The 12,573-nt window shown below is 39.2% G+C and overlaps 1 protein-coding gene across 6 annotated transcripts in view; it reads left to right on the top strand.

Moving 5' to 3' along the window:
* The window catches only part of TTC21B (tetratricopeptide repeat domain 21B), a 104,950-nt gene that overhangs the window by 48,162 nt on the left and 44,215 nt on the right, over nucleotides 1-12,573 (top strand). For all 6 annotated transcript variants that reach the window (XR_014713564.1, XM_084643170.1, XM_084643169.1 and 3 more), the window contains 4 exons: nucleotides 367-439; nucleotides 1,536-1,646; nucleotides 7,634-7,772; nucleotides 9,626-9,732. Coding sequence is in view for 5 of the 6 variants with exons in the window: in XM_084643170.1 (XP_084499296.1) it covers nucleotides 367-439; nucleotides 1,536-1,646; nucleotides 7,634-7,772; nucleotides 9,626-9,732 (430 nt within the window). In the remaining variant the exon portion in view is untranslated. The remainder of the gene's footprint in view (nucleotides 1-366; nucleotides 440-1,535; nucleotides 1,647-7,633; nucleotides 7,773-9,625; nucleotides 9,733-12,573) is intronic.

Genomic DNA, 12,573 nt, shown 5'->3' with positions numbered 1-12,573 from the left:
TGTTCTTCAAGGTGATGTAGTTAGTGTGAATCCCATGTCCTAGCCTCCATATATGTTTTCAGAGTCCTTGGCTGCCCTGGGCTTCCAATTACAGGGGAACTGAGGGAAGGTTGTGGCAGCTGCCCCCTAACCTTATGCCCTTGCATGGGAGTCACAGATCACATGCATGGCGTTGATGGACACTGCTGTTCAGTAGATCCTCAGGTCACACACATGAGGCAGTGCACATCTACAGTGGGATCCTCACTGACTACAATATCTCATAGAACTATGATTACTGTAGTGTAAGTAACCATTGTTTACATATTCTTCAAAGTACCAATATTAACTTAATTATTAAACTAGATCCTGTCTTTTTGTTTTCAGAGATCTGGTGGACAAACTGCCAAGCTCACATACTTTTCTTCTCCTTGGTGATGCATACATGAATATTCAAGAGGTGAGCATCTGCATCGTGATAAAAGATGAGCAGTATAGTTGAGTAATTGGCTGTCATTAGCAAGTTTTGATACAGTCTCACTTTCTGGTTCTGTTAATAGGTGATCAGGAAGCAAAATGTATGCTAAGGAAAATTTAAGGTCTGTTTACTGGCTTAAAGTATATAAATTCTATATTAATTTTAATTTAACTTAAATATTTAGAGACTAAATAATATACTCAAAATAAAAGGCACCTCAGGGATGAGCATCAGATTTGGGGTGGTCAGGGAAGAGGAGAATTGCAACCTCAGTGAACAACCAAGCATTTTCAAGTCAAATATTGACTAGAGATCTGTGGGTAGAAAGTTGAGGTAAATTCACTTCAGAAATGAAGTTGGACAAGGTTGGAACAGTTCATTCAAGCTTGAAGGAAAGATGTGTAAATTCTAGAAAAGCAAGGTTACCACAAGAGACCCCTTCAGTGCTTGGAAAGGCAGACAGCATGTGGAGTGCTTGCACTTGATTTTAAATCTTCAAGCAGTAGGTTGGGTCAGTCTGTGGGACAGAAAAACTTGAAAGTATAGGTCACTGCAGTACAAAGTGTAGGTGATGAACCCTACCCTAGGGCATAAGCATTTGTCTTCAGTTTGTTCTGGTCATTTGTCCTTTTAAAAAGTGAACTCCAAAGCAAATTTAGAATTTGAGTTCAGCTTGGATTTGTGTTGAACTTTCTGACTGACAAGTCTGAATGGAAGGGAGAGGGGGGACACTGAGTACAGCAATAAGGTTTTTGCATGTGCTTTTTCATAACTTCAGTGAACCAGGAAATGCCAAAAGAATTTCAGAGGACAGAGAAAAGATAAAGGTTAATTTAAAACTTTTTGTTTCTGTGCTGTGTTCTCACAGCACAAAAATGTGTAAATCAGTGTGTTATTTTTGAGTCTGCTGTCATCTTAACAGTCTGGTAGAGACCACCTTGAGAAGTCCCATAATTTGTGAAACAAGTAGTATTGAAGCTCGCTTTGTGGCATTAACAGATTGCACTGTTAGCTCATTATAGGCCTTTTAGTATAGTTTTGTGAATTTATCATCTGTTTTTCTTTGTTACTGTTCTAGCCTGAAGAAGCCATAGAAGTCTACGAGCAGGCTTTAAAGAAAAACCCAAGAGATGGAATTTTAGCAAGTAAAATTGGAAAAGCCCTAATCAAAACTCATAACTATTCAAAGGTATGTTATGAATAGTTCTTAGACATGCTGTATAAATGGATTACTGTCTACTTCAATGTTAACTTGTTTTTCTAGTACACATGCAGATAGAAGCATTTTACTATGAAAGTTCCAAAAAAGTGGTTTTTCATACTCCTCAAAATGCCTGGAGTATTGAATGTTGTTTTTTCTCTTTAGCAGGTCTGTTTGGCCCTGATTATGTCTCATGGAAAACTTAAAAACCATTAATTATTTTTAAGTAGAATATTTTTCTTTCCTTATTTTTCACTGCTGAAGACAGCTACTAAAAATAAGGTCTTTGTTGCTAAGGAATTCGTCTGTTCCAGACTGATTATTTCTTTCCTGAAGTTATGAAGCTCATCGGAACCAAATAATGATGTCATAATTGAAGGATCCGGACTTTGGGTTGAAAATAAGTAAATGCATAATAAAGCGTTAATAAAAGTTTTATGTGTTTTATTATTAGTATAGCGTGTTTCAGAATTACAAGATTCAGTTAATTTCATTTGTCATCTTGTAAACAAGAACAGTCCATGCTACAAATGTGGAACAAATATCTCTCAAAATATTCTTTGGACGCTTCTTACTGTTACTGTAATCCAATAGTATTGTATATCAGCACAAATTACTTTGACATAAATTCTTATCAGTTCTTGAAGTATGTCAGTGTAGATTCCACTCTAGGTATGAATGCATATCATGAACACAATCTTGGAGTCTCTTAAATAGCAGTGTTGATTGGGCTGCAGTGGCAACATGCATGTTCTCACACTCTCCCATCCAAAAGCATAATGGGCAGAGAGGTCACAGCTGCCCCTCAATTACTTTTTACCAACTGTGACAGTGAGACAGTGCCCTCTTGGCACCAAGGACCAGTAATCAAGACAAAGGAGATGAACATTCTGCCAAATGTAATTTCCGATAAGTCTCCTCTTCCCAGAGGGAGAAGCTTAACTCTTCATTCTACTCCTGGGAATGGAGCAGTAAGCTCATGCAACAGGGGAAAGTGATGCCGGCTCACTTCTGACTCAGTATCTGAGACCTAAAACAGCGCCTATGTCTAACAGTGTTGGTGACTGCCAACTGCCAGCATCTGCACCAATAATCATTAACTCTGGTGCTGACCTGATGTTAGCAAACTCCTCTAAGTCTCCAATGCTCCCCTTTGCACTGAAGGCACTGTGCTCAGCATGGTACATGCTTAGGGCTTATGATATCAATGTTGCCTCAAAGATCACTACCATCATTGGAGAGAGTCTCATTTCTTACCAGGGCACATCTTCTCTTCATCTTCAAGCAGAGAGCTCTTGCTCCACCATTTAACCAGATCAGGGAGAAGGTCTTTCTCTTCGAACCAGAGTGCATGACCCCAACTCCTTCATGTCAGGCATGACAATGGCCTAATCAGCTTTACCAAAACCAGCCTTATTCCTACAGTGCTGCACATTGGGCATCCTGGGGACCTCCATTTAGGAGCAGATCTCCCTCCTACCAGTCATGGAAAACGCAGTAGGAGAGTTTGACCTAGATGATTGCTGGTCCCCTGAATATGGACAGAGGAGGAGCATGAACAGTTGGCAGATAAAGAACAAGCAGGTTTTGAGCCACCAGAACGATATCCTTCATCCTTTCCCAAAGATCCGTCATTGGCTTCTTCTGATGGGGCAGTCTCCTGATGATTTTATAGCCTTCCAGGAGCCGCTTTCCCCTAGTGCTGGTCTCTTCTAAAAATTAGAAACATCAGTAAGGGAGGAAAAAGCTCAAAGTTATTAGACATACTACATTCTTCTGCTCCTGTCAGAAGAGCGTTGCAAATTAACAAGGCATTTTAGAGGTGACTAAAACTTATGGCCAGCAACATTACCTCCAGCTAAAAGAGCAGTAGGGGAAAAGGTACCATGTACCCCAAATTGGTTGTAAGCAATTCTACTTTCCTCCTACGCAGTTAATGGGGAAAAAAAACTTAAATCTAAGAGTGCACCTAAGGAAAAAAGAGACAGAAACTATCCTCGTTTGGGACAAAAGGTTATTAATGTCACTTTGGCTACAAAGAGTGAACTTTCAAGCCTTGTTCGTGAAGCAGTTATCTAACCTAGAACAAGATAATCCCCTTTTTTTTGTTAAACTTGCGTAGAACATGAGAGGAGTTAAGTCATTATTTCTAAAGGACAGCTAGTGTCAGACACTGTTACAGACAGCGAAGGATACCTCAGACATGGTGCCTAGACATATAGCCACTGCAGCAACTATGTGAAGAATATCATGTTTGTTGGACTCTGGTATTCCTAGAGAGATGCAGAATGCAACTGACGACTTGCCCTTTGGGATACGGACTTATTGAGCACATGTACTGATGATCTTTTACACTTCCTAAAAGATCCAGAGCCATACTGCAAACACTGGACACTTACATCTCTGTACCAGATTGCAAACTTTTCATATAACAAGGGCAAGCCTTACAGAAAATACCCAGCTACTTACAGCAACAATGTTCTGAGTATCCACTCAGGAAGAACCTGGGGTTCTTCTGGAGAAGGTTAACATCTTTCTCAGTCACTAGACAGTGTTCACCTGCTTCTAGACAGTAGGTTTGATATGAGGAAGATGAGCCACATTCAAACTGGACAAGATGCTTACTTTCTCTTTTCTATCAGCTGGGACTGGAATAACAACCAAGTGGTGAGTGAGAGAAGTTGTCTTGTGGCTACCATCCAATTCTAGTCCTTACCCCTCTCTCATCCCTCTTGTGGGACCCTTCTCGTGAAAATCAACCAATAGAAGTGGTATTCTCTTCTTCCAAAGAAAAAAGGGGGTCTTAGTCTTCTTACATCTAGGATAAGACTGAACAAATGTATGTTGTCTTGGTTTCAGGATGGCCTCTGTCATCCCTTCTCTTCAGGCTCATGACTGGTTTGTGGCTTTTGACCTTCAGGATGCCTACTTCCATTTTCTGATCCATCTGGCCCATAGGAAGTATCTGCAGTTTACAGTAGGGCCCAATCAATGTCAATAAAAAGTGCTACCATTCGATCTCCAGAGCTCTGAACGTCTTCACAAAATGCCTAGCTAAGGTGATAGCACATTTAAGGAGACAAGGCACTCATGTGTAACCATATGTAGGTGATTAACTAATCAAAGGTAGGTCTGATCAGGAAGTCACTATAGCCCTGAACTGTCTTTCACCTATTCAGACAGCTGGGCCTTATGGTTAAATAGTTTCTCACCCATCACAGATGGCAGAATTCATAGGAGTCCTAATCAACTCCAAATTGGCAAAAGCGTATCTTCCTGAGAACAGATTTTGTTCTGTACAGATCAGCACCGGTATCAAAATGAATCCGAGTAAAACCTGTCTCAAACTCGTAGGTCACGCATCAGCTTGAGCATATGTGACACTGCTAACCAGACTTAACCTACTTCCGTAAAAGGCTAACTGAAGTTATTGTATCCTTACAGAATATCAAATGAATATGCACACTGTTCTAGCTTGTGCTTTATCATTACTGAACTGGTGGTCAGATCCCCAAAACATTTGGAATGGAGTACCCTTTTCCACCCCCACTCATATAAAGACACTGTCCGCAGATGCATCCGGAAAGGTTGGAGCACACACTTAGACCATCTCCAAGTACAAGGAACTTGGTTCCAAAAGTACACTCAAACATTCCAGAATTATGAGCAATTGGGTTAGCTTGCATAACATTCCTACCTGTTTTAAAGAATTTGACACTGCAGATTCTCGCAGACAGCACATCTGCACTGTATTATGTAAACAAGCAAGGCCCCTGTGCCAAGAGGCAGTCAATTTATTGGCATGGTATTAACAACGTGGGATAGCCCCAGTAGTTCTCCTCATCCTGGAGTCAGCAGTTAGCCTGTTTTGGACATCTGAATATCACCAACCACAAACGGTCTCTGAAGTGCTTCATCATCCCAATATTTCACTGCTGAGGAAATCCCATTATGGACTTTGGTGGCAAAAAGAACATTAAGTGTCCAGTCTTTTGGTCCTAAGAGGCATGAGCATGGGATCCTTTCAAGAGTCCTTTCTCATAGCTTGGGATCAAGATTTCATGTATACGTTTCCATTGATCTTTCTGATGCTAAGGGTGCTCGGACAGGATGCAATCATGCCCCTGTTGATAGCTTGACATTGGCTAAGACCATTCTGGTTGATCTCCTGAGAATGTCTGTTCAGCCTCCAATAGTGCCTCTCATCTGTCCAGACACTATATCTCGGAACCAAGATCAGATATTTGACTCAGGCCCAAAATTGCTACACCTGACGGTCTTGACGTTGATTGCAGTGTTGTCGTAAGTGTTGCTATGTAAGCTCAAAAGCTTGTCTTTCACCCACAAGTTGCTTCATTAAAAGATATTCCCTCCCCACCTGGTCTTTCTAATAGCCTGGATATTGCTAGTTGAGTGCAACTGACTGTTTACTACAAATACAAGAAATCCCACTGCAAAGCATAAAACTGTCCACACGGAAAAGTGGAAAAGACTGTCTATTTGGACAGCCGTTGAAGGCTCCTAGACCTATAATCCTTGATTATATTCTACATTTTTGAAACACTTTGGACTTTCATTTAGTTTTGTTAATGTTGACCTTTATAGTGATTTTTGGCATGCCATCCCTCCCCTGGTACAGTCATGTTCAGTTTCCTCTTACCCCAATGTATCCAGAGATTTTCCGTCTCTAACATTTCTTGCTGAATAACCCAAAGGAGAGTAGTGTCTAGGATTGGCTGGGAGTTCCGTGAATAAAACCTCTTTTAATCTTTTTGTTTTTTGAGGCAGGTGCTCTACAGTGCTGCCGATATTTAAGCTGAAACAGGTAGTCAGTTTAATGTTTTTGGCATACTTTACACGTGCTATAACATAATCATTTTTTTAAAATATCCTTGAAAATAGATTTTAAAAATTAAACATCAATGTACTTAATTCCAGTTTTAATTTTAGTCTGTTTTTTTCCTTGTAACGTATAAAGTCATACATTTTGAAAATTAAGTTTTCTGTAAGCTTATATTTTAATTTTTCAAATACTGTAACTATCACTGTTTAGAAAACAGATAATAATATAAATGCTTTCCCCACATTTTGTCAAAAAAGCTTCTAAACAGAAATTTTCTAATCTGATCTAATTGTGACTACCTCAGTGGCGCTGAAAGCAACCCATATGAGGGTATCCAGAAGGTTTTTTAAACTGTTAGCCTTCATTTTTCTTTTCTGTACAAAGGACCAAATCCTGATGCCACATATAATGGCTCATACAACCACTGCATCACTTTAATAGGGCTGTCCTTTTTAAGAACCTATTTTTGTTGTTTTCTTGAGTGATTAAGAGAGTTTTATTTTTAGTTATAATTGCATTTTTTATTTAAAAGTGTAGGGAAAGCAGAAGACACTTTATATATATATATAATATATAATTATTCTTGCCACTTTTTTTTTTAAGAGCACTAGCATCCCCTCTGTTTGCAGATGGACTTCAAAATTGAGCAAAGAGATAATGCTTCGGTCAAAAAAGTGGGTGGTTCTGTCTGTAAATCTATTCAGATCTGGTTATCAGCTCTCAGGATTAAAAAAACAACAAAACTCTGAATGAGGGAGTGGTGCTGTTTAAAAAATAGTGTGAGATCATATAATTAAAGATTTATCAAAATGCAGAGGCCCAGGGAACAGAACTAAGATTGCACAGGCAACCTTACATTTGACACTTCTTAGTTTCTGAGTCATTGACTTTGCAACCTAAAGTTTCTTTTAACATAGTTTTTCTATGTATTCTAGATTGAAATAAATGCCTGCTGTTATCGATTTATTAGTGTTTTTACAGGACATTTCAGTGTATAATTAGGGTGAGAGTGGAGCAGGTAGTTGCATCATTAAGCAAAATTTCACTAATTACCTAAGTGCAAGGTATTATTTTTATTAAGATTTATTTTAGAAAGCCGATTTCCATATATTTATTAAGTTTTTCGTTTCAGGCAATAAGTTATTATGAAGCTGGACTGAAAAATGGTCAACAGAATATCCTTTGCTATGATCTGGCTGAACTCCTGCTGAAACTGAGGCAGTATGAAAAGGCGGAAAAAGTACTTCAGCAAGCTTTAGACCATGAGCCTGGTATGAACTAGTCATTTTATTTACAACAAAACAGAAATATTAGGGTGTGTGTGTATGTGTGTCTGTGAGATTTTTTAGGAATAAATTGGTATAGTGTAGACATTTTATCTTATGAACTTTCAAACTTGTGTTGGCACTGTACTATGAGAATTGCATGTAAATTAAATTTAACTCATTGAAAGGTGACCAGCAAAGGATTTTTAAAATATGGAGTTCAAACTTCCTTACTGCTTTATCATGTGTAAACGCTGCCTGAAAAGTCTGTTATCTGTCTTAGAAATAACTTTTTAAAAGTGAAATCTGGTAGTCTTCCTGGTTTTGTTAGAAGAACACTAGGAGGTATAAGATATGTTTCTTGTGCGCTCATCACAACTTAGAGGGGTGAAGGTGTTTGGATCTTTAACAGAGGCTTCCTTTATTCAAAATATTTATTGGTCATTGAAATTAAATAGCAGAAATAGAATTTTAAGACTGACTAAAAATCCCTTATTAGCTCAACTTTCATACTCTTGGTTTTTGTGATGTCACTATTGCTTTAATTCACTAGTCTGCCAGCCCACACAGGATCTCAATGTTAAATGCAGAAAACAAGCTGGAAAGGAGTTCATATGTACAGTTAATCTACTTGTTTGGAATCTGATTGAGTTAGCCAAGGCCATCTGGTTCTGGCTAACCCAAGAGTCACATTTTATACAAATTGTGATTTTTCTGTAACAGTAAAAACAAACTACCCCACCATCACCTTTCACATTTTCTGTATATCACAAGGAAGCAAAAAAGTGCACAAGTCAAACTTATTTTCTTTGTAGAGCCTCTTTAAGAATTTTTTTCCTTATTTTCTTCATGTCCTTACCTGACAAATTATTATTCCATTGGGTGATATGAAACAGTTAAATAGCACTTTTATAAAATGTAGTAGTGCTCTGTATTTTCTTATCCAAAACAGAAATAAAATATTCTGTAATAATCTACAGAACACTAGAAAATGTACTGTGGGGAGTAATTGTGCACTATTTGGGAAATAGAGACAGAAAACTTATTAAGCCATCTAACCTACCTTATTTACACAAAGAGCTCGTTGGAGACAGCCTGCTTATAGAGTGCTGCTCATTGTACTGTGTTTTATAAAATACACTTTAGTTTTAGGCACCTGTGTATTTAATACAGAACTATGTTTTTATCTGGAAGTAATAAGATCTCTTTGGTAAAGAAGTAGAGATATAAATAGGCCCTAGATATACCAAACTGTAAAGCAGCCATGCTGTGTCAATTGGGAAGCAGATGAAAATTATAGTATATAGTGAAGTGCTTATACTCCTCAAAGCTGTTTCTTCCATAGTTCCTTTCGCAACCACTAAATAAAAGTAGCTTGCAGCTTTTTCAGTAGCCCTTGAAACATTTAGTTAAAATAACCAAAGCTGTGCTTTCAGCACTGTATCTTTTCTATCAAAAATCCATCCAAAACAGGGTGGTTCTTCAGAGTTTAGCAATAGTTAAGTGAAAGCACTGTACAGCCCAGTCCTGCTCCCATTGATATAAGTAGGACATTTCCTATTGATTCAATGGGAACAGGATTAGAACCGTGATATGCGTATCTTATTCAAGGCATGTTGGAAAGTTTTGGGTTTTTTTTCTCTCTCATGCATTTGAAACTAACATGAGCTGAACTAAACATGCAGCTCCTTTTGGTTGAATCTTATGCAGATCTCCAGTCCAATTTTTTCCTTAACTCTGAAGATGTGCATGCACAACTTTATCTTTCAGCTATGACTCATCCACAAGGTGTCATTAAACTGTCCAAAGGAGGCAGTTCCTACTTTAACTTTTTGTTTCATATTTTAATATTTTAACAGTGAATGAGTTGTCCTCTCTAATGGAAGATGGACGTTACCATGTTCTTCTCGGAAAAATTTATAGCAAAATGGAGAAGATAGATGAAGCTATTGTTTCTTTACAGCAGGTAAAGAAAAAATAACTATGTTAAACTTCTAAGATTTTGTGGGGAGGAGGAGGACTTCTAGCATTCTGCAGAAATAAATTGGATAACAAAGTGGCTAAAGTAGAAAGAAAAGAAATAAATATAAACTAGAGATTGAATTGCTCAGAGGATTGGTAAGAGGATACAGACCTTTTTACCTCTAGGTTAGTGGTTTGATACAGACTGAAAGTATTACTGTTGCTAGCTCTTAGGTGACCTATGAATTAAAGGTCTAAAGTCCAAGTCGCAGCCACATGTTCATGTAAAAGCCACCATAGTTTCAGTAGAGTGGCTGAAGACCAGGCATGGAGTCAGAGCTAGTAGTGGCTGCCTTCGTTCAGGTCCAAACCACACTGGTGAGCAATATGGGGAGTTTGTGGAAGCTATGCCTGTAGCCTTTCTGTGCATAGAGTAATTGAATTTCAGTTGCTGTCTAAGGGCAGCATTAAGGATAAGGACTGGTGAACTGGGGAGTCTAAAGTTAAGACCTAGAATGGGGCTTGAGGGGAGAGCTGTAATGGCTAGAGAAAAAGGACAAAGCTGTGGTAGCTAGAGACAGTCTGGAGCTTTGGAAAAGATACAGCACTTCTCCACAACCTGAAAGTTGATCTGACCAAAGAACCTCCTTTCCACTCATTTGCTGAAAGACCTAATTTCAGTGTGTTGGGTTCCAATGATTTCCTCCACTACATGCACAAAAACCTAGGGCTGGACTGCAGATGCAGGGAGCCTCGGCAATATCTTCTGAGCAGTCTGAAAAATTAAACCAGGTGTATTGCCCAAAGGACGTTTGCATAAAAAACCCAAACATTACATGTTAATCTGTTGTAACATTTTGGTATTTCGTATCTTAATAAGAAATACATCGACCTTACTCCCATCTCTTATTTTTGGTCCTTCTTTGTCTCATTCTCTTCCTTCAGCTTTTTTCTTTTTAGAGTTCAGTATCTTCTCCACCCAACTCTCATTAACTGTTTCCATGCCAAGTGATTTCTACATTTCACCCTTTATTTCCTCTGGCTCCTTCATGTTCTTTTACTCTCTTCTTTTACTCTCCTCCCTCTTTGCTCTCCATCTTCTAACATATTCTCAAGTGTCTCATTCTCTTTTGCCACTGACTGGGTCTGCTTGCTTCCATTCCCCTGAAGCTCTCCTTTCTCCCTCTGCCTGTCTGCCCATGCCTCCCTCCCACTTTGCTACTAAAATGCCCTGCATTAACTTATTAGTCCCAACTATACATTCACTCACCACTTGCCACTCATTATACCACTCTCTCCCTCCCACTCCTGCCTCTTGGAAGGGGACCCAGGATTGGCCCTCACAGCTCTTTTTCTGGATCTCTTTGCCCCCCATCACCTATACACACTATCTGTAGTTTCTTTCTTCTGCCAGAAGTGGATGAAGGGAGGAGGAAATGTAGTTGGGGACTGGCAGAGAAGATCAGCACTTCTCCACAACCTGAAACCAGTAGTCAGGTTTTGTCAGTACTTAGTGAAACAAACAAAGCTTGTGTACAGAACAAGAGAAGGCAGCTTAAAAAAAGACTTGATGTGACGCTTGAGCTGAATGTTTTGTCACAGGTAATCAACAGCCTTCATAGGCAGAACTTTGAGAAGGGAGAAGTCCCAACGTTGCTTGACAGTGGTTGTAGGGGGGAAAAAGATGAAGAATATGTGTTTAAGTACAAAAAAATCAATTTTCTTTCCCACTGTCGATTACCAAAGTACTTGTACTGTTTTTGTAAACAGAAAGCCGCTGCTTTAAGTAGACAGCTGCTCTTGTCAGAATCCTTCAGTGATGTCTTGTGCCAGTACTTTTTGCCATCACAGCTCCTGTCACAGTGATGGATTAGGAAATTACTGAATGAACTGAGGATGAGGGGGTGATTTAGAGAGTCCTGTAGCAGTAATCTTTTTTACTTTAAGTTTATATAACTATAATTTTGAGCTAACTATGATCATATGATGGCTTGAAAAAATTATGAAATGCTCTGAGTATTACTTGGTTTTATTTTCACAAGTGGTCAGATCTTAAATAAGTTAGGTAAAATGTGTAAAACGTAAGGAAAATGTTGCAGATTAGTGAAATTGGATGAAACTTTTAATATTACTAAAATTGCAGATTTTGTCATTTAATAAAAAAATCGCTTTCACTGTTAGGCTATGTCTATACTACACATCACTTGGTGGGGGTGTGTAGTATACGTGGAGCTACATGCCATGGTGAAAAGGACATCTGCACTGCTGTGTGTAGCTACTTGTGTCAGTGAATGCCTCTGGCAGAGGGTATGCGGTGTGGGGGGAGGGGGCACTCGTGCTCCAGCAGCTCCCAGTCGTTGGAATCTTTCACTGTGATGAGCAAAGGCTCTTCCAGCTTCCTGCTGCCCGTGTCTTTCCCACAGCAGGGGAAGGGCTCCATCAATGGGAAGCTGGCAGAGCTTTTCCTTGCTCTTGGAGAGGTAGCGGGACACTGCATTGCTAAAAATAGCAGCCTTGGTGAGGAGGCCTGGCTTGGGTGAGTAGAAAGTCATGCAGGGTATGTACTCGAATACATACCCACACCCTTCAGGTGTGTCTTTACTTACCTAAGTTGTTCCTCACCACCTATGCTTCTGTTTATTCCCATGATGGGGGTGGACTACCCATGTGTGTTCTCTACACACTCCCGAAAGAAGCATGCAGTATAGATGTACCTTTAGTGTGTCATCCAAAAAAAACCAACCAAAAATTAGAAATATTGCCCAGATCTCTTTCTAATTTCCTCCACTCCACCCTGGTGGAAAATCTACTTTTCAAGAAACCAACACAATTATATTGTATAGAA

This window comes from Lepidochelys olivacea (assembly GCF_965140295.1).
Source record: "Lepidochelys olivacea isolate rLepOli2 genome assembly, chromosome: 11".
Taxonomy (NCBI): Eukaryota; Metazoa; Chordata; order Testudines; family Cheloniidae; genus Lepidochelys; species Lepidochelys olivacea.
The sequence above is the reverse complement of the archived record's forward strand: the minus strand, read 5'-3'. Positions and strand labels throughout refer to the sequence as shown.